General features: G+C 42.4%; 1 protein-coding gene across 1 annotated transcript in view; it reads left to right on the top strand.

The window, feature by feature from the left end:
- The window catches only part of jak2b (Janus kinase 2b), a 45,724-nt gene that overhangs the window by 7,772 nt on the left and 14,803 nt on the right, over nucleotides 1-23,149 (top strand). The window contains exons 3-4 of the mRNA XM_024400048.2: nucleotides 1,654-1,777; nucleotides 1,882-1,999. Coding sequence (XP_024255816.1) covers nucleotides 1,654-1,777; nucleotides 1,882-1,999 — 242 coding nt within the window. The remainder of the gene's footprint in view (nucleotides 1-1,653; nucleotides 1,778-1,881; nucleotides 2,000-23,149) is intronic.

The following is a 23,149-nucleotide window of genomic DNA, read 5'->3' as shown; positions in this document are numbered from 1 at the left end:
TGGCGGAGAGTTTGGAATCTGATTGATTGATTGCTTCTGTGGACAGGTGTCTTTTATACAGGTAACAAGCTGAAATTAGGGGCACTCCCTTTAAGAGTGTGCTCTAATCTCAGCTCATTACCTGTATAAAACACACTTGGGAGCCAGAAATATTTATGATTGAGAGGGAGTCCAATACTTATTTCCCTCATTAAAATGCAAATCAATTTATAACATTTTTGACATGCGTTTTTCAGGATTTTTTTGTTGTTATTCTGTCTCTCACTGTTCAAATAAACCTACCATTAAAATTATAGACGGATAATTTCTTTGTCAGTGGGCAAACGTACAAAATCAGCAGGGGATCAAATACTTTCCCCCCTCACTGTAGATCTCGCATTTTGACTCAAAGTGATCTTGAGTCAGAAAAGGTTGGTGACCACAGTTCTAGAGTTTGCCCTGTTAACACTGTCAACGTTTCCCTTTAATGTGGCAATTGTGATCGAATCAACGCAATATTAGCCACTTTCAATGCAACATACAGGCAGAAAGCATTGGAGTAGGATTCTATTGTATTGACACACTCTACACAGACGGTGCGGTATAAACAATCAGAGTTGCAGTAAGCTTTTATGCAAATAGACCGTTGCCATATATAGATCTGTGCCATTTACTTGGAACTGGATTGTGTTTACAGCATGAGAGGTCGTGAGTAGATGTGCTTGTTTTGAGAGCAAAGCGAGAGCTGCATTAAGCCACGTGCAAATTTAATTCATATCTTTTACTAGTTAGTGAGAGCTATTAGCCCAGTTATAGATCATTTGTAGTCAGCAAAAGGGGAGTGATCGCTTCCTACAAGAGCACAAAACGTGTACATTTCTAGACACCTTTGAAAAGGGAGAGAGGTAAAGAGCTTTTTTTTGTCTTAAAGGGGCAGTGTAGTATTTTGAGATATGCTAAGTAGCCAATAGGCAGAGGGTAGCATAATTTTTCTGATTCTCTGTAATAATGGTATGACAATAATGCATTTTATTTTGTAAAGTGGTTTCTTGCATCAAACAACACAACAGCATTGTCAGTCACCTCCTTGTCTGAAGGACAAGTGGATAAACAGTCAAGCCCTGTATGTTCTTTTTCAAAAGTCTCATGAAATGTAGACCTAGATTGAACACCACACATTGGCTGCTACTGTAGGCTGAATGATAGAACAGCTATTTCCATGTTAAAAGGTTATGGGGTGCATTTTCCATAGTTTTTTATGGAAGGCAACTCTGGTAGGCCTACATGATGATCAAATAGCCACTATTAAAATGGTAACTTAAAGCGGGTACAGTGTCAATGTTTGTAGTAAACGCTGGAAGTTGCACAGAATTTTCACAATGTAAGATTTTACTTAGAGCAGACCTGAAATTTGCTCAGTAATGGAAAAATATTTGAGGGAGCATTGGTCTTCACACGCTGATTTTTATCCGCAACAAGTATGTTTGTTGGAAACACCACTGGTGGGAAAATGTGCGCATTTTCTTAATGAGGATTTTAGAATATTCACATGAAATTCTGTCGCCAATTGGATGGAACCTAGTTATTGAAACTAAAAATGTGTACTGTGGAAGTGCTTCATAAGCACAATGCATGCTATCTCATGATGTATCTCCTGTCTCCACTCTTCTTTAGGTGTGTCGCCTCTGTACTGCAGCCTGTTTGGGCTCTTCAGAGAGAGAGACGGCATGTGGTTCTCCCCGAACCATGTCTTCCAGCTAGATGAATATGCCAATGAAGACATGGTCTTCAGAATAAGGTATGTGTAGTGTTTTCTGTGCTCATGGTTTCTGCATTTTTGTTCGCTAGATCGCACGCTCTCTAATTATACATTATTCATTTCTCTCTCTGTCTGTCTCTCAGGTACTATTTCCCTGGCTGGTACAGCAGTGGAGCTACGAGGGCATATCGGTATGGAGTCACCAAGGGCTCTGAGAGTCCTGTCCTCGATGACTTTGTCATGGCATACCTCTTTGCCCAGGTAAGAGTCAGTCTGTAACATATGGAACCAAGCAATCTAGCAAATTGTCTCACTCTTCACTGTGATGATGTTTGTTAAGATTTGATCACTAAAGCACACGTTTGTCCATTGGTGCACATGTGGCCTTATTCCTTCAATAATGCTGTGGAAAAACAATGGTGATTGATTGGCTGACATTTACTGTAGCCAAGCGGTATCTGAGATCAGAACATTGACTAGCTATATCCTTGAGGAAGTATCAGTATTGCTGTCAGACTGTTGTACTGTCTGTATGTATCGTGCTTTAGGAAAGTTTTCAGACCACTTCACTTTTTCTGCACCTGCCCGCCCGTCTAGCATCGCTACTCTGGACGGTTCTGACTTAGAATATATGGACAACTACAAATACCTAGGTGTCTGGTTAGACTGTAAACTCTCCTTCCAGACTAACATTAAGCATCGCCGATCCACTGCGACCTGTATGCTCTCGTTGGCTGGCCCTCGCTTCATATTCGTTGCCAAACCCACTGGCTCCAGGTCATCTATAAGTCTTTGCTAGGTAAATCCCCACTTTTTCTCTCAGCTCACTGGTCACCATAGCAGCACCCACCCGTAGCACGCGCTCCAGTAGGTATATTTCACTGGTCACCCCCAAAGCAAACTCCTCCTTTGGCCACCTTTCCTTACAGTTCTCTGCTGTCAATGGCTGGAACAAATTGCAAAAATCACTGAAGCTCATCACTCATATCTCCCTCACTAACTTTAAGCATCAGCTGTCAGAGCAGCTTACCGATCATTGCACCTGTACATAGCCCACCTATAAATAGCCCACCCAACTACCCCATCCCCATATTGTTGTTTATTTTTTGCTCCTTTGCACTCCAGTATCTCTACTTGCACATTCGTCTTCTGCTCATCTATCACTCCGGTGTTTAATTGCTGAGTTGTAATTGTTTTGCCACTATGGTCTATTTATTGCTTTACCTCTAGTCTTACTTCATTTTCACACACTGTATATAGACTTTTCTATTGTGTTACTGACTGTATGTTTGTTTATTCCATGTGTAACTCTATTGTTTGTGTCGCTTTGCTTTATCTTGGCCAGATCACAGTTGTAAATGAGGAGTTGTTCTCAATTGGCCTACCTGGTTAAATAAAGATGAAATAAATATAAAATAATTGAACAGCCTTATTCTAAAATGTATTACATAATTATTCAGACGCTTTGATAAGAGACTTGAAATTGAGCTCAGGTGCATCCTGTTTCCATTGATCATCCTTGAGATGTTTCTACAACTTGATTGGAGTCCATCTGTGGTAAATTCAACTGGTTGGACATGATTTGGAAAGGCACACACCTGTCTATGTAAGGTTCCACAGTTGACAGTGCATGTCAGGAAACACCAAGCCATGAGTTCGAAGGAATTATCCATAGAGCTCTGAGACAGGATTGTGTTGAGGAATAGATCTGGGGAAGGGTACCAAAAAATGTCTGCAGCATTGAAGGTCTCCAAGAACACAGTGGCCTCCATCATTCTTAAATGGAAGATGTTTGATACCACCAAGACTCTTCCTAGAGCTGGCCACTGGCCAAACAAAGCATTTGGGGGAGAAGGGCCTTGGTCAGGGAGGTGACCAAGAACCCAATGGTCACTCTGACAGAGTTCCTCTGTGGAGATGGTTGTCCTTCTGGAAGGTTCCTCCATCTCTGCAGCACTCCACCAATCAGGCCTTTATGGTGGAATGGCCAGACGGAAGCCACTCCTCAGTAAAAGGCACATGCCAGCCAGCTTGGAGTTTGCCAAAATACATCTAAAGGATGCTCAGACGATGAGAAAGAAGATTCTCTGGTCTGATGAAACCAATATTGAACTCTGGCCTGAATGCCAAGCATCAGATCTGGAGGAAACCTGGCACCATCCCTACAGTGAAGCATGGTGGTGGCAGCATCATGCTGTAAGGATGTTTTTCAGTGGCAGGGACTGGGAGACAAGTCAGGATCAAGGGAAAGATGAATGGAACAAAGTACAGAGAGATCCTTGATGAAAACCTGCTCCAGGTTCTTCTTCCAACAGGACAATGGCACTAAGCACACAGCCAAGACAACGCAGGAGTGGCTTCGGGACAAGTCTCTGAATGTCTTTGAGTGACCCAGCCAGAGCTCGGACTTGGACCGGGTCAAACATCTCTGGAGAGACTTAAAAATAGCTGTGCAGTGACGCTCCCCATCCAACCTGACAGAGCTTGAGAGGATCTGCTGAGAGGAATGGGAGTAACTCCCCAAATACAGGTGTGCCAAGCTTGTAGCGCTACACCCAAGACGACTCGAGGCTGTAATTGCTACCAGAGGTGCTAAAACAAAATACTGAGTGAAATGTCTGAATACATATGTAAATGTAATATTTCTGGGGTTTTTTGCGAAAAAAAATGTGCAACCTGTGATTTCTTTGTCATTATAGGGTATTGTGTGAAGATTGAGGGGGGAAAAAACAGTTTAATCCATTTTAGAATAGGGCTGTACCGTAACAAAATGTGGAAAAAGTCAAGGGGTCTGAATACTTTCCAAATGCGCTGTGTATATATCGAGACATCAGCCGTGGAATGTGAGCATGTTCCAACTGCGTTTGATAAGGGCCCCCTATTAGGGAAGTTGCATGATAAAATGAAGAATTTCTACACCCGCCTGACATTGCTGATGGGCGATGCCTGTTTGGCCATCAATATTTTTGTTTGGGATGTTTACTGTTGAGTGACGTCTACAGTGTATGGTTTAGTGCTGATTGGAATGTCTTTATCACGGAAGTAGAGAGGGAGACTATTTTAATCGCTGAGGATACAGATTTACTGTAATCTATAGATTTGTGTCTTTTCTTATTAGAGACCATTTCAAAATGATCACACATACACAAAGCTATTTTTAATTTATTTACCACCTCTTCATGTAGCCTGATCTGTTTGTTCTTTTCTTTAGGCCTTTGATATAATTTGTCCAGTCAGTGAATACATTTAGAGGTGCCCATACTGTCCACCCATTCTGTAAAACATGAATTATGAATTACCACAATTTAATAGAAAGTTTATTTTTAAGAGGATATAACATTGAGATAAACCGACTAACACCTTACATTTGCCAAGCTAATTTTAGGTCTGGGGTCAAATTAGATTGGAGATTCTCCAATGCAACTTCCCATGTGCCTCGATGGAAAAGTGGAGAGGTGAACCCAGGTATCTTGAGACTGCGATATGACTGGGGCTGAACTCTCAGGATTATATGGATTTATACCCTGGAAATCTGCTTCAGTGACACGGTGCTCTGGGGCCTCATTTATAACTGTTGGGTTAATTTAACACTAAATATCTCCATGCTGCTTTTCTGAAAAGACTGCACACGCACAGAAATATTGAGATTCATACATTTGGCGCACACCATACATATGCATGTTTCCCGCTATAAATTAGACCTGTCATAAAACTACGCACATGAAGGAGCATTATAACGCCGCCTGAAAAACGCCCATCATTCAACTTTTATGGTGACAATAACTTTCTTATTTGCTGTATACTTTGGAAGTATTGGAATTAGGGCAAGACGGTAAAGGAAGTAGCCTAGTAAGAGATGTCGTTTAGAGGTGTTGGCAGAATGTTTTTTTCTGCAGTGACATTTGCTGTATATGAAAGGCAAAAACAATTGCAAATTCTTGTGGACCTGTAAACAGTTTGATTTCAATTATGTTTTGCATTCACTTTTTCCCGAACCTTAATATGCTGAACTGCTAGCCAATTCTGAAACATTGTAAACTACAGTAGGCTTACTTACAGTGGCAGCCTACACACTTCAATGCAAAATATCACCTGTATATCAACTGTTAATTGATACGGGATGTTCTAAGCCATGCTCCCTGTCAGATGCATAGAGCAAAAACTTGGAATTATAATGGCCTATCTAATAGGCTCAATTAAATGAGGTGTGCATGGTCATTTGATGAATGGCTACTTCGGGAATATTAACTCATCGTGGACAGAAAAGGTGAGGAATTTATTATGCAATGGTTATGAGACACACTACCATTCAACAGTTTGGGGTCACTTAGAAATGTCCTTGGTTTCCATGAAAACATACATGAAATTAGTTGCAAAATGAATAGGAAATATAGTCTAGATGTTTATAAGCTTATAAATAATGAATTTTAATTGAAATAATAATTGTGTCCTTCAAACATTGCTTTTGTCAAAGAATCAACCATTTGCAGCAATTACAGCCTTTCAGACCTTTGGCATTCTAGTTGTCAATTTGTTGAGGTAATCTGAAGAGATTTCACTCCATGCTTCCTGAAGAACCTCCCACAAGTTGGATGGGCACTTCTTACGTACCGTACGATCAAGCTGCTCCCACAACAGCTCAATAGGGTTGAGATCCAGTGACTGTGCTGGCCACTCCATTATAGACAGAATACCAGCTGACTGCTTCTTCCCTAAATCATTCTTGCATAGTTTGGAGCTGTGCTTTGGGTCATTGTCCTATTGTAGGAGGAAATTGGCTCCAATTAAGTGCAAAATGGAGTGATAGCCTTCTTCAAGATCCCTTTTACCCCATACAAAATAAACTCAGCATAAAAAGAAATATCCCTTTTCAGGACCCTGTCTTTCAAAGATAATTTGTAAAAATCCAAATAACTTCACAGATCTTCATTGTAAAGGGTTTAACTTCTTATGGCTGCAGGGGCAGTATTGAGTAGCTTGGATGAAAGGTGCCCAGAGTAAACGGCCTGCTCCTCAGTCCCAGTTGCTAATACAGTGGGGCAAAAAAGTATTTAGTCAGCCACCAATTGTGCAAGTTCTCCACTTAAAAAGATGAGAGAGGCCTGTAATTTTCATCATAGGTACACTTCAACTATGACAGAAAATGAGGGGGGAAAATCCAGAAAATCACATTTATAGGATTTTTAATTTATTTATTTGCAAATTATGGTGGAAAATACGTATTTGGTCACCTACAAACAAGCAAGATTTCTGGCTCTCACAGACCTGTAACTTCTTCTTTAAGAGGCTCCTCTGTCCTCCACTCGTTACCTGTATTAATGGCACCTGTTTGAACTTGTTATCAGTATAAAAGACACCTGTCCACAACCTCAAACAGTCACACTCCAAACTCCACCATGGCCAAGACCAAAGAGCTGTCAAAGGACACCAGAAACAAAATTGTAGACCTGCACCAGGCTGGGATGACTGAATCTGCAATAGGTAAGCAGCTTGGTTTGAAGAAATCAACTGTGGGAGCAATTATTAGGAAATGGAAGACATACAAGACCACTGATAATCTCCCTCGATCTGGGGCTCCACGCAAGATCTCATCCTGTGGGGTCAAAATGATCACAAGAACGGTGAGCAAAAATCCCAGAACCACACGAGGGGGGGGACCTAGTGAATGACCTGCAGAGAGCTGTGACCAAAGTAACAAAGCCTACCATCAGCAAGGGCATTGGAGATGAAACGTGGCTGGGTCTTTCAGCATGACAATGATCCCAAACACACCGCCCGGGCAACGAAGGAGTGGCTTCGTAAGAAGCATTTCAAAGTCCTGGAGTGGCCTAGCCAGTCTCCAGATCTCAACCCCATAGAAAATCTTTGGAGGGAGTTGAAAGTCTGTGTTTCCCAGCAACAGCCCCAAAGCATCACTGCTCTAGAGGAGATCTGCATGAAGGAATGGGCCAAAATACTAGCAACAGTGTGTGAAAACCTTGTGAAGACTTACAGAAAACTTTTGACCTCTGTCATTGCCAACAAAGGGTATATAACAAAGTATTGAGAAACTTTTGTTATTGACCAAATACTTATTTTCCACCATAATTTGCAAATAAATTCATTGAAGTGTACCTATGATGAATTACAGGCCTCTCTCATCTTTTTAAGTGGGAGAACTTGCACAATTGGTGGCTGACTAAATACTTTTTTGTCCCACTGTATATACTGACTCTGAAAAACACCAAAAGAAAGATGCCCGGGGTCCCTGCTCATCTGCGTGAATGTGCCTTAGACATGTTGCAAGGAGGCATGAGGACTGCAGATGTGGCCAGGGCAATAAATTGCAATGTCCGTACTGAGAGACGCCTAAGACAGCGCTACAGGGAGACACGACGGACTGCTGATCATCCTCGCAGTGGCAGACCACGTGTAACAACACCTGCACAGGATCGGTACATCTGAACATCACACCTGTGGCACAGGTACAGGATGGCAGCAACAACTGCCCGAGTTACACCAGGAACGCACAATCTCTCCATCCATGCTCAGACTGCACGCAATAGGCTGAGAGAGGCTGGACTGAGGGCTGGAGTGGGATCGATTTGGAGGTGAAGGGTCCGTCATGTTCTGGGGTGGTGTGTCACAGCATCATTGGACTGAGCTTGTTGTCATTGCATGCAACCTCAACGCTGTGTGTTACAGGGAAGACATCATCCTCCCTCGTGGTACCCTTCCTGTAGACTCATCCTGACATGACCCTCCAGCATGACAATGCCATACTGCTCGTTCTGTGCGTGATTTCCTGCTAGACAGGAATGTCAGTGTTTTGCCATGGCCAGCGACGAGCCCGGATCTCAATCCCGTTGAGCACATCTGGGACCTGTTGGATCGGAGTGTGAGGGGTAGGGCCATTCCCCCCAGAATTGTCTGGGAACTTGCAGGTGCCTTGGTGGAAGAGTGGGGTAACGTCTCACAGCATGAACTGGCAAATCTGGTGCAGTCCATGAGGAATAGATGCACTGCAGTACTTAATGAAGCTGGTGGCAACACCAGATACTGACTGTTACTTTTGATTTTGAGCCTCCCTTTGTTCAGGGACACATTATTCCATTTCTGTTAGTCACGTCTGGGGAAACTTGTTCAGTTTATGTCTCAGTTGTTGAATCTTGTTATGTTCATACAACTATTTACACATGTTAAGTTTGTTGAAAATAAACGCAGTTGACAGTGAGAGGACTTTTTTTGTTGCTGAAGTGTTTCCAGTTAAATGATAGATGGGATGAATGGTAGCCTATCCTACCTGGTTGTAGGCCTTTAGGCTATTTTGCAAGTAGCATATGAAACCATCCCAGTCAGAAAGGGTGAGGATATTATTCTGCAATGATAATGGAAATGAAATAAATAATCTGAAATATATGCCTATTTCTAATTATTTTAGAATGCACAGAAAAAATAGGCCTAAATCGAATTTCGCTCTTTTCACTAACGGCAAATGATTGCATCTTGTTATTATATTTAGCTACCTCATTTTTAAAAATATGAATAAATCATCATATATTCCCAATTTTCAAAAGGCTAATACTAAGCTACTGTGCGTTGGCATGGTCTAAAGTTTGCTGGAGGATAAGGGAAAGGGGGATACCTAGTCAGTTGTACTAATGAATGCCTTCAACTGAAATATCTTCCGCATTTAAACCAACCCCTCTGAATCAGAGAGGTGCGGGGGGCTGCCTGAATTGACATCCACGTCTTCGGCGCCAGGGGAACAGTGGGTTGACAGCCTTGCTCATTTGCAGAGCGACATTTTTTTACCTAGCACATTCTTACGTCTCCAACTTTTCAGTGAAAACTGGTGCATGCAAGTTGTGGCATATTTTGTGCTTACTCAGCGTTTATAAATGAGGCCTCTGGGCCTGTAGAAATATACACTACTGGTCAAAAGTTTTAGAACACCTACTCATTCAAGGGTTTTTCTTTATTTTTACTATTTTCTACATTGTAGAATAATAGTGAAATAGAACAAAACTATGAAATAACACATATGGAATCTTGAAGTAACCAAAAAAGTGTTAGGTTCTAATTATTAGAGTAAGAACTCCACCGACACTGAAAGCTTACACCAAGTTTATTCTTCCCAAAGGATCGAACAGCTGAATCGACCAAGACATATTCACACCAGCACTGATATTTACCTCTTCCCTTAACGTGACCTGACCTGACCTTGACCCCCTTCATCACTAATCCATGGCTCTCTCCCCTTATCGATGCCTGCCACGTGATCGCTTTCCCTACATTCAGTATATTCCAAGCCTAATTGCACCCCCCATATACCTTCCCCCTACAGATAACCATTCATCTCTGGTGTAGCCCCTCGGCTATGGAACCCCTCATGTCCCTATTATAACTTAAGATTAATACCATTTAAAGTTCAGAAATCCAAACCCTTCAGTTCCCCCGTTTTGAACATTTGACGACATACTGTTGAACGTTACATAAACTTGGAAATGAGTTATAAATGGACAAACAATGATAATAAAACATGAACAATAAACAAAATCTATATATGATGAACATTCACCGTGAGGTTTACAAACTCAGACTTATGGCCTCTGTTCTATGATCACACCATACACAATCTTATTTCCATTTCTCATAGAACACTGATAATAACATGAAAGGAGTCAGCTGACATTTCTCCTTCTGGTTCCTAAAAGATTGATAGCACAAGACTTGAAAAACAAAAAGAAACACAAAACATAACATTAATAATGTGTTAAGATATGCACAATTATATATGCATGACAACCCAAAGTTTGATAACATGACAATTCCCACTCTCTTCGCCTTACTATGCCTTCAGGATCCTTTTCTGCTGAGTTTGGCAAAAATGAAAGCCCTAAAAAGCCTCATGCTTTCGCCCAGTCTTCCGCGTCAGACTACAGGATCCAAGAGGTGTTCCCAAGCCATGTCATTCTCACTTTGCTCCCCATCTTCTTCCTCCATAGCCACGTGCGGTAGCCTTAATCAGTTTGACCTCATCTTGAGATAACTCAACGCTGTAATGTCGTTTTAACATCAATGCCCTCACAGATGATATCCCTACAGTATCACGAAAGTAACCCCTGCTATTACTAACACTGCTCCTGACGCATATCTCACTATTCCCCTCATTTGCGCCATAGTCCAGTTCCATGATGTTAATATAGCTTCCTTCGCTACTAGTACTGCCCCTTCATTGACTGTCCCTACAGTGACTGCCGTGAGAATAGCTATTGCACAGAATCTGTCTCCTGCTCTCCTATTGTCTCCGTGGTTTACTGATAAGTCAAGGACTGAACCTTTCAGATATTCCCTACCTGTCTCCCAGTTCATACTCTGGTCCCTAGCCACCGACATCTCCAATGACCTCCTGTGTTCTGCTACAGTTGGCACCTGTGGATAATACTTTCCTGTGCTCAAGTTAGGTACACATTGCTCATCCCAAGGTACAATCTACACCCCACCCGTTTGTGAACACCCTTGTTACGGTGTAGACTTTGGGTCCCAATGGTTGATAAGCAGCCACCTTCTGACACTTTATTAGGGAGGTATTAGGGAGGTAAGGCAATAAATAGGCCACAGTGGCGAAATAATTACAATTCAACACTGGAGTGATAGATGTGCAGAAGATGAATGTGCATGTAAAGATGCTGGGGTGCAAAGGAGCAAAAACAAAATATGGGGATGAGGTAGTTGGGTGGGCTATTTACAGATGGGCTGGTATGTAGAGGTGCAATGATCTGTAAGCTGCTCTGACAAGTGATGCTTAAAGTTAGTGAGGGAGATATGAGTCTCCAGCTACAGTGAGTGGTGGAGAGATTAGTGGCGTTGGAAGAGTGTCCAACCTAACAAAACTCTGAGTCACCTGTTTCTTAATCACACTCTGCAGAAACTTTCCTTCTGGTGATGTGGCCTCCTGTATCCAGGGATCTATTCAAGTGTTGTGCCTTCTGTGATAAACTTGTTACTGAAAGTTGAAAAGTGTCTGAAATGACAACTCTATCTCTGCTACTTTCACCATGATCTGGGTATGTGTGACGTTCAATTCATTTTCATAATAGTCTCTTTATTGTACACTTAGTTGTCCTCCCTTTCCTACGAGATATTCCTACGAGATATTTCCTGTAACAATATCCATAGAGGAGTTGTGTCGTTCCCCTGCGACTCTAGTACCCACTTCCTTCATTTACTAGCCACACAAACTTCCGCCCCAGTCGTATTAAATTCTGCTCTGCTAAAACTTTCCCAGACCACTTCACTCCCCTAGTTGCTGTACTAAGGGCATTACTGGTGAATTAAACCTCCTTTTACAAGATAGCACTTCCCCCACACTATCCTTTGCTGCTCCATCGTCAGCAATGATTGTGTCCACGCTATCAACCTCCTGAAATGTTTGGAGTTCTGGTAGCATTAATCTGAAAGTTATTGACTGAGCATGAAATCCATCTGTGGCAAAAGAGAAGATCTAGTTTCAGTCTTCAGACTCAGTATTATTACGTTCCTTCCACACTCCTGTCAGTCATAAAACCGCACCTTGTTCAGCAAAACCTACGTCCAATGTGCTAGTTCTGTTATCAAGTGGCTCCTCCCATATCACCATACCTTTTGTGATTAGTGATCTGTCAAGTATGTGTAGCTTTAGTACCGACTCTACCCTAATGCATTCTCGTGCATATCTTCTTTACATGATTCAGTAACCATTAAAGCAACCGACACCAAAACTATGGCGGTTAAAGTAACTCCCAGACCCAACCGCTTGTCTACAGTGGAATCTACTCTTCCTCTCTCTCTTTAGCTCCGCTTCCACTATCATGGCGACTTCTAGCTCACCCATTATGCCTAGGCAAATCGTTTCATGTGAGAAGTGTGAACCCACCGAGGAGAGGCTGTGGTCTTTAACGCTGCGGGTGCTGTGAGGAGTACTGTGTGTGTGGTCCTGACCAACGCTGTCCCACACCCCCGCCTGGTGGATCTTGATGTACACTTGGATCTCCAGGAGTCAGCCCGTGTTCTCGGTTATCTCCTGGCGCCTGCTCCTCGTGTGCTCCTTTTACCTGGGAATATACACACTGCAATGCATGGGTCATTTTCTGACAATAGGACAACAGATTTTCCCATTATTGCCAAATCACTAATTTGTGAAATGTGAATAACAGCCCCCGGTACCCTCATTGGTCTGGCAGTCACCACTTCATGTAGCCGGTAGTGGCGTTAGTTGACGCCCTCATTGACATCAGTACCACGGGTAAATTCGCAACCCAGTGTTTTTCCTTCGGGGCTTAAAGTCTTGGCCAATTTCTCTTTATTAGAACGATTCTGACGCTCCATAATCCCCGCCGCTTGCGGCCTATGCGACAATGAAAAGCATGGGAGATTCCCAAAGCCTTAAATACCGCCTGTAGCACTTTAGAAGTGAAATGCGTTCCTTGATCGGAATCTAATTTCCGAAATAAGGCCCATCTCGGTATCACTTCCTTTAACAAAGTTTGTGCCTCAAAGTTTGCTGAAGCTGAGGAAGTTGCAAATACTTCTGTCCATTTGGAAAATCTCTCCACCACCACCAATGCATGGGTCTTCCCCCTGCTTCGAGGGAGTGGCCCTATAAAGTCTATCTGCAATGATGTGAATGGCCCTTTCGGCAGGGGTTGCTATCGGGCAGGAGGAAGCATTGTAGGTGCAATTTAACCCAGTCCCGAAATGTTCCTAACACACCCTTTCCCCACCACGTTGTCTTGAACTGAGTGTACAGATTCACAGCTGATTGATGTGTTGGTCCGTGATACATTTCAGAAAGAGTAACATGTATCCCGAATGGTGCCACGGCCTTCCAGTGGCAGTGTTCTACCACAACCCTTCAGCGTCTACTTGGCACCCATGTTCTAACCACTCCCACATTTTCTTTCTTGTTAGTTTGCTGCTGTAAATCTATTAGACTTAGAATCCCAGCCCTCGTTTTCACAATATTTACATGTGGTTCCTTATCACTTTCTCTCACCAAGGCTGCTGCCTTAGCCATTTTGTCTGCTCTGCGATTACCTATGGCAATTCTATCTGTACGACTATTATGAGCTTCACATTTCACCACTGCTAATTTACTGGGTAACTTCTAATAATGCCTCTACCGCCAGTCCATGTTTTTGTTAGTATTCCTGTCGCTGTTAACATGCCCCGTTGTGACCACAATATACCAAAATCATGAACTACCCCTAATGCATATCAAGAATCTGTGTGTATTGTTACATTCTCCCCTTCCGACAGCCTATAAGCCTCGGACAATGCATGTAACTCCGCCCCTTGGGCTGACACTGAGGCTGGCAGTGGGCCAGCCTTCACTATTCCCCTGTCATCACACACAGCGTACCCCGTTACTCTCTTCCCTTCTATGGTCATGTAACTAGAGCCATCTGAACACAATACTTGTCCCAATTCCAATGCTGTCTCTTGCAAATCAGGCCTAGGCTTTGGATGAATTTGATCTCGGTTACATGTATGCAATTCACCCTCCCCAGACAACAGCATTAACGATGCAGGATTCAAGCATCAATCTTATGTAATTGTAGATTCTCCCCATTTAACGTTAACTCCCATTTTGTTCATCTTGCAACAGTAACATGTTGTGTTTTTGTGCTGTTAACTATGGTTGCTACTGTGTGTGGAACATACATATCCACTTTTTGACCCATTGTAATCAGAGAGCCATTTTATGCAACACCATTTCTGTCGCCGGTACCGCCCTAAGGCACGATGGCATTCCTCTTGCCACCAAGTCTAGCGATTTACTCCAGTACATCACTGGTCTTTCTCTACCCCCATGATGTCCTTCCTGTTCATTGGGATTGCCAAACCTAAGGTAATTTTAGGTTTGGCAATCCCAATGCTGACGCTTGACACAATTACTTCTTTAGCTCGACAAACACTTCCTCGCACTCTTGACTCCACTTTATCCTTTCATGGGGACCCATCCCCCCTTTCGTCAAGTCTAAGTGGCTCAGCAATTTCAGAGAATTACAGAATAAAATGTCTCACAAAATTGAAAACTCCTAAGGTTTTCCTGAGTATGCGAGGAGTGTTTGGCCGAGCCAAAGAACGCATTGTTTCTACCTGATCCTGTGTAATGTGTTTAGTGCCTTTAGAAATCAACACCCCCAAAAATGTCACCTCAAATATGTTACCTCTATTTGTCCCGGGTAATACGTAACAGGTGTCGCGTGTGTTCGTACTGGTTGCACCTCTCTGATTACCTGGATCATGCTGATCAACTACCCAGTCCGGTACAACTATGTCCGGACTCGTACTGTGCTTGCACCCTGCCTCTCGCAACCCATATCGCTCTTTTTCCACTTTTAAGAGATGGGTATAATGGTGGCCCATCAGTTGTGACCCGTTTCACCTTATAGCATGGGGCGAACGGCGGAGGAGTTGCAATTGGATATACTCCTCCACACGTATTCTGATACTGTTGAAGCGTAACCCTGAGTTGTTTAATTTGGTTTTGCCTATCCTCAAGGTCTTTCTCTAACTCTTGATTGATGTTTTGACTCTTTTCTAGCTCATTAGCCAATTCCTGTTGATCTAATCTATGCGCATGCCCTTCGGATATTCCTAGTTTTTTTTATTTGCCGCCTCATTCTTGTCTACTGCCTGTTCCATTTTACTTAGCAGATCTCTATTTTTCTCTTTTTGTAGTTTTATCCACTGCTGATAAAATGCTGTGGTTAGGATGCCTGCGTATTGTGGTTTGGACCGTTCTTTGATCTCCGTGCACCTATACACTCTTGGCTGGTTTTAAACTTTCCATCAACCAGAAAATGTGTACCAACTTTGTCCAATTTGTCTTGTTTTCCCCACCATTTATTTGGTACTTGGTGCTGATCATATGCTCTTTTTAGTGCCTCTAAGGCTATGGTAACAGTTTCACTTTCTACTCCTCCCTCCCCGGGAGTATCCTGGCCTCTAGAAGCCATCTCAGTTATTATTGATTCGGCGTTATCTCTAGGTTTAGTAATAACAGTTTAGCCTATTAATAATTTGGTCACTACTTGTAGACTTTTGGTGCTGGTTTACACTATCGTGTTTATCAATTCACCTAATCTGTCTCAACAGGGCTTAAACCAGCTCCTCTCTTTCTTACTACTGTTACCACAGACTAACATTGTCCAAACATTCATACACACACACACACACACCTCCGGCTTCACGGCCACTGTGGCTGGGCTCTAACCCCGTTATAGGTTATGCAGGGAACCAACGCCGCCCGGGATTTACCTCCTAGGTCTTACCCTTTTGAAGATTCAAACCTGCTCAGGCTTAACTTCCGGGAGTCACCCTATACTTTATACTAGTCACAGGAACTAACCCACTCGGGATTTACCCCCTAGGACTTACCCTCTACAGGTACAAACCTGTCCGGTCTTACCTTCCGGGACTTACCCTATACCATAAATCTACGACTAGTCATAACACAATGGGACTACTGAATAAGGTCAGGCTTTTTAGGTCCGAATTCTATTATTGTTCAACCTACGATTCTCATCTCCCCAAGATGCCAAAATGAGTGGTAACAGGTGTAGGAACTGTGCCTACGTTTTTTTGTTTTGCCGATCCTATTCCACTGATCTGGACTCTTTGGTTAGATTCAACATCGTTGGGAATCCTGTCGACAACGTCAACTGTTAGGTTCTAATTATTTGAGTAAGAACTCAACGGACACTATGAAATCTTAAACCAAGTTTATTCTTCCCAAAGGATCGAACAGCTGAATCGACAAAGACATATTCACACAAGCACTAATATTTAACTCTTTCTCCTATGCTGAGTCTCCTCCTGCACATCTGAACAAATATTGTATCTTTATTGCTAGGCAGGAAACTAAGTGACACGGGCCATAAACTGTTCTTTCTCCCTTAACGTGACCTGACCTGACCTTGATCCCCTTCATCACTTATCCATGGCTCTCTCCCCTTATCAATGCCTGCCACGTGATCGCTTTCCCTACATTCAGTATATTCCAAGCTTAATTGCACCCACCATATACCTTCCCCCTACAGATAACCATTCATCTCTGGTGTAGCCCCTCAATTAACAGGTGTGCCTTCTTAAAAGTACATTTGTGGAATTGCTTTCCTTCTAAATGCATTTGAGCCAATCATTTGTGTTGTGACAAGGTAGGGGTGGTATACAGAAAAAAGCCCTATTTGGGAAAACCAAGTCCACATAATGGCAAGAACAGCTCAAATAAGCAAAGAGAAATGACAGTCATTATTACTTTAAGACATGAAGGTCATTCTATACGGAACATTTCAAGCTCTTTGAACGTTTCTTCAAGTGCAGTCACAAAAACCATCAAGTGCTATGATGAAACTGGCTCTCATGAGGACCACCACAGGAATGGAAGACCCAGAGTTACCTTTGCAGAGGGTACGTTCATTAGAGTTACCAGCCTCAGAAATTGCATCCCAAATAAATGCTTCAGAGTTCAAGTAACATACACATCTCAACATCAACTGTTCAGAGGAGACTGTGTGAATCAGGCCTTCATAGTTGAATTGCTGCAAAGAAACCACTACTAAATGACACCAATAAGAAGAAGAGACTTGCTTGGGCCAAGAAAGACAAGCAATCGACATTATATCTGTCCTTTGGTCTGACGAGTCCAAATTGGAGATTTTTGGTTCCAACCGCCGTGTCTTTGTGAGACTCGGTGTGGGTGAACGAATGATCGCCGCATGTGTATTTCCCATCGTAAAGCATAGAGGAGGTGTTATGGTATGGGATGCTTTTCTGGTGACACTGTCAGTGATTTATTTATAATTCAAGGCACACTTAACCAGCATGGATACCACAGCATGGATACCACTGCATTCTGCAGCGATACGCCATCCCATCTGGTTTGCGCTATCATTTGTTTTTCAACAGGACAATGACCCAACACACCTGTGTGATGGAATACTGTATCAGATGATCTGGCCTGCACAATCCCCCGACCTCAACCAAATTTGAGATGGTTTGGGATGAGTCGGACTGCAGAGTGAAGGAAAGCAGCCAACAAGTGCTTAGCATATGTGGGAACTCCTTCAAGACAGTTGGAAGAGCATTCCAGGTGATGCTGGTTGAGAGAATGCCAAGAGTGTGCAAAGCTGTCATCAAGGCAACGGGTGGCTATTTGAAGAATCTCAAATCTCAAATATATTTTGATTTATGTACCACTTTTTTTGTTACTACATGACTCCATATGTGTTGTTTCATAGTTTTGGTGTCTTCACTATTATTCTACAATGTAGAAAATAGTAACAAAATAAAGAAAACCTTTGAATGAGTAAGTGATCTAAAACTTTTGACCGGTAGTCAAAGCTATTTCTATGACTGAAGAATGGCCATGGAGGGGATGTGGACACGAGGGCACAGTTATTTCAGTCCATACAACAGCACTTTATCTCTAGGTTTAGATATGTTGCTAAGCTTGTGTCAAGTAGACACTTATCGAACACATGATACTGAACAATCTTACAGATTACCATACAAGTAGTTAGTAGATACAGTGGTTGATACAGTGCTCTCTCTGAGATGGTATCCCTCCTAATTCTACATACCTTTGAAATAAAACCTGTCTTGTCAAGCCTAACAAAGACTTATGCTTTTACAAGAGAGGAAATGCATTTTTTACCAATACAATTATTTATCACTTGAATTGTACCTTCATGCTTGTTGACAAGATTATACAGGGTTATTTAAATGTTTTATGTTTATTCTTCTCTACCATTTGTGTGTCTTTGGCCTTGTACCGACTTGTTGCCTTCCCTATCAGTCGCTTTGTTTTGTAGAGGGATGACTACAATATGTATTCTTTTACCAAAAGGTTGGCTGGACCTCTTTGAAATCATGTAGATCACATCATTACGCTCTTTTTGTTTACAAAGCCCTGCTCCACAAACTTCCGACTTACCTTACATCACTGTTAAGATTTAAAATGACAAGTTATCAAACCCGTTCACTCCTTTGGTGTATTGAGAAATAGGTAAATCAGCCTTTAATATCCTTGCACCTTATGTGTGGAATGATCTACAATACACTTTAAAATGGGAGGAATTGGTGCCTCTAGGGCATTTCAGATGGTTGTTAGGGGAACTTTTCTACTGAAGAATGTGTCTGTTTTTATGATTGTGTTTTGCTTTTCGTGTATTGTTGTGCATTTTATTGTGTGTCAATGTGTAGTTTCAATGTGTTTTTTGTATTTTAAAATGTGAATTTGGGTGCTTAGTGGTGCAACGGGTCACAAACCTCACGGTTCGAATCGGATCACGGTTTTGAGTCACGGATTTGATCATTTTTCGGATCAGCAAAAAAAAAAAGGGCTGACAACTTTGCTTTCCATTTATTACTTAACCTCTTTAAAGTGTAATATGAGGCATGATACCTTCTTCCTTTGAACAATAGTGAATGAAACAATGGCCTGTGTCAACATCATTAAAAAAAGTAAAGAAAGAAAGCAAAGCAGACCTGAGCTTATAACTTCAAATAATTTTTCAAAAATATGAGCATGTCTACATTGTCTGGGGAGAGGGTAGACCTCTTTGCAGTCTTCATGTCCCCTGCCGTGGAAAACACCCTCACGCTAGGAACTGAAGTACCAGGCACAGCCAGGTAGCATCTTGCCATCATGGCAATGTGAGGGTATTTACACTCATTGCTTTTCCACCATGCCAGTGGATCACCATCCAGTGGAACGCCGCTTGCTGCCTTGTAGGATGCCATCTCCTCTTTGATGGTGTTGGCAAATGTCTTGCCTGTGTCCTTGCTCGCAAAGGTCTCCCCGAAAAGCTCCTTCGTGGCCAAATTATTTTATTTTGTGGAGGAGATGCCTCTGAGTCTGCTCCTGTCGGCTCTGTGGCTTGACCCTGCAGAAAAAATGACTTGATCTATTAAACTAACTATTTATTTCCATATTTCATAGAACTAAAATTGTGGCAATAACATTTAATAAAAGCCGTTATTATTCCAAATCAAAAGTGGATGATTCTAATAGCAATAGCATAGACTAAGATTAGACTGCACTATATGTATTATTTAAGTAATTCACTCATTATTTTTATTATTTTTAATTTTTAACCTCTTCAGTGGCCACAATCTCAGTGGTGAGATCACTGTATGTCCTCCGGTATAGGGCAGGGTCTAGGTGAGACAGGGACTTTAACCTTGGATCCAGTGCAGTAGATCTATGAAGGTAGTCCTGTGCATTAGGGGGGTATCTGGGGTTCAGGTCCTCTCTAATGGCAGCCTTGACATATCTAGTGATGGTGCTTTCTTCCTCACTTGGGGCCATGGATTGTATAATCCTTGTTTTCAGAGGTAGGATCATGGACACAGGCGGTGCAGTTTCAGCGCTCAATAGGGTTGTATCCGTTTTGAGGGGTTTGAGCACCTGGAGGAACTCCTCTGACACTTTCACGTCATCATCAGACAAGGTGACGATGTCTTTATTTTTTTTAGGGTCTTGTCTGTCAGTGCAGAGTATACAGCTGCCTGCTGCTCAAGATGGTGCTCCAACATGTCATAAGTGGAGTTCCATCTTGTTGTGACATCTTGTATGAGATGTGGGTCGGTAGCTGTAGCATTTCTTGGTTGGTCTTAAGCACATGAGCGGCTATTGTGCTTCCTGATCCTCCCAAGGAGGCGGTCCATCTGGTTCACTGAGATTCCCCTTTGAGATGCTAAATTGATCACGTGCAATACCATTTGTATTTCATATACCTTTGACTATTGGATGGTCTTATAGGCACTATAGTATTGCCAGTGTAACAGTATAGCTTCCGTCCCCCTCCTCGCCCCTACCTGGGCTCGAACCAGGAACACATCGACAACAGCCACACTCGAAGCATCGTTAACCATCGCTCCACAAAAGCCGCGGCCCTTGCAGCGCAAGGGGAATAACTACTCCAAATCTAAAAGCGAGTGACGTTTCAAACAGTATTAGCGCACACCCAGCTAACTAGCTAGCCATTTCACATCAGTTACACCAGCCATTAGGCTGATAGGCTTGAAGTCATAAACAGCACTGTGCTTGCGAAGAACTGCTGGTAAAACGCACGAAAGTGCTGTTTGAATGAATGATTACGGGCCTGCTGCTGCTCAGTCAGACTGCTCTATCAAATCATAGACTTAATTATAACACAGAAATACGAGCCTTTGGTCATTAATATGATCGAATCCGGAAACTATCATTTCGAGAGAAAAAAACGTTTATTTCAGTGAAATACGGAACCATTCGGTATTTTATCTAACGGGTGGCATCCCTAAGTCTAAATATTCTTGTTACATTGCACAACCTTCAATGTATGTCATAATTACGTAAAATTCTGGCAAAGTGGTTCGCAATGAGCCAGGCAGCCCAAACTGTTGCATATACCCTGACTCTGCGTGCAATGAACGCAAGAGAAATGACACAATTTCACCTTGTTAATATTGCTTGCTAAACTGGATTAGTAGTTATAACTAGTGATTATGATTCATTGTTTTTTATATGAGTTTAATGCTGCAGTGATAAACATCCCAATAGATTTGGTGATGGCTTTAGCCTGGTATGATTCTGCAGCAAAGGGCTGCTTAAATTCCACGGTGAGAAGTTGTTGCCTCCCATCACTGACACACCAGAGTGATGACGCTTTAAATGTGTGGCCATGCTCGATGTATTTCCATGATCATACGGCTTTCTTGTAGCACAATGGCTCCTCACTGTAATGGTGTTGTCCACCACCCTTCTTCTGTCATCATATTTGACAGGGAAGCCAAAATGCTCCCATACATGAGACTTAAATGAAGCGGGAGGCTTTTCCAGTTCTTCAGCTCCTCCGCCAGCCATGGCTGTCACTGCTCTTTAGTCTTCTTTGCTTTTTGCAACGCGACCATCCAGGATTGATTCGTTGGGATTCAACATGCCCCGTTCACGTGAACAGCACACACAACTGATTTAAAAAAAAAATGAATCATCCTTCAGGCTTCAAAGTAAAACATTGCACACATCTGTCTTGTCTATCTTTTCACTGCATCGAGATTTAGGGACCCGAGTCTTACTGATCATTCCGTACCACGCAAATTGATGTAATTATTTATTTATCAACTAAATGATAACACAGGACACACACACACACACACACACACACACACACACACACACACAGTATAGGTTATTGATTAGAAACTTAATACGATGAAAACAGGTCCCTAGTAGACTAACGACAACATGACTGCTTGTTTATCAGAAGAGAGAGATGTAGAGGGGACAAAGAAAGAGAGGCAACACTTATACACTTCTAACTACGCTCAAAGTAATACTAATACTTTGCTCCGAACCGCCGCCCATTTGGGAAAGAAATAATGAATGCATTTACATGTTTCAAGGTCTTCCTTCGTCGTTTCTCTCTGTTGGCTCAGGCCTTTGTGGAAAGGGCTCTGATGGGCATCCTCCCAAGCTCCCAAGTGTAAGGCTCTGATTGTCCACAAGAGGTCACAATGTCCTTGTCCTGTAGTCTGAAGCAGGCTTACAGGGTGGTGTTTACTTTCACTTCCCAGGAAGGGGGGGATCCTCTAAAGACAGCTAATCAGCCGTGTCGATGAGAGCAGTGTAGTTGACGATGATTCGAAGAGAATAACAGGATGATCCTACTTAAATTCACTTTCTTAGATACTTAGAACAGCTACTTGTTAGGGAGGCTTGTTAGGGAGGCTACTTTGTCATCTTCACCTCGTGTTGATTTTCAGGGTTGTGACCAATGTAGATCTAAGCTGCAGCTTGAGTCCTTCTAGTCTGATATGTTAATTCTCAACTCACCCTTTATACACTCAGGTAAAAAAGGGGGTGTTTCCGTCATGCTGACACGCTCTATGAGCTCCCTCGGGTGTGGCTAATTACTTGGCAAAGTATCATCCAAGCTATGATCTTGTTAGAAAACTAAAATCACATTCCTATCTTAACAAAAATATTATCTTCATCCTTGATATTTCCTACACACCATAAAGGATTTAACCTGACATACACAATGTGAAAACTCTTCAAGTTACAATATTTTTAGACCATATTTAATGACAACACAAAATAGACATTAATTTCCCGTCTCATAATTCCCCACATCCGGATGCTAGAAATATTGTCCCAGTGTTCACTTTTGGACATTAGCGTTTCTGAGCGGAAAAATCTTCTGGAGACACAGGGACATTCCAATCCCAATACTAGAGACCAAAAGGAGTTGTCTGCTGCATATAATTTACAATTGGCGTGAGGTGTCATAAAGCCCCCACACCAATCCCTCTTCCCCTCTGCGGGTGAGAGGGATCTGTAGTCGTTGAGCCGTTGTAACCTGATCTTTGCATCCTCACAGGAGAGTCATGACAACTACA

Source organism: Oncorhynchus tshawytscha, linkage group LG04, assembly GCF_018296145.1.
Source record: "Oncorhynchus tshawytscha isolate Ot180627B linkage group LG04, Otsh_v2.0, whole genome shotgun sequence".
Taxonomy (NCBI): domain Eukaryota; kingdom Metazoa; phylum Chordata; class Actinopteri; order Salmoniformes; family Salmonidae; genus Oncorhynchus; species Oncorhynchus tshawytscha.
Note: the sequence above shows the minus strand (reverse complement) of the source record. Positions and strands in the feature narration are given on the sequence as shown.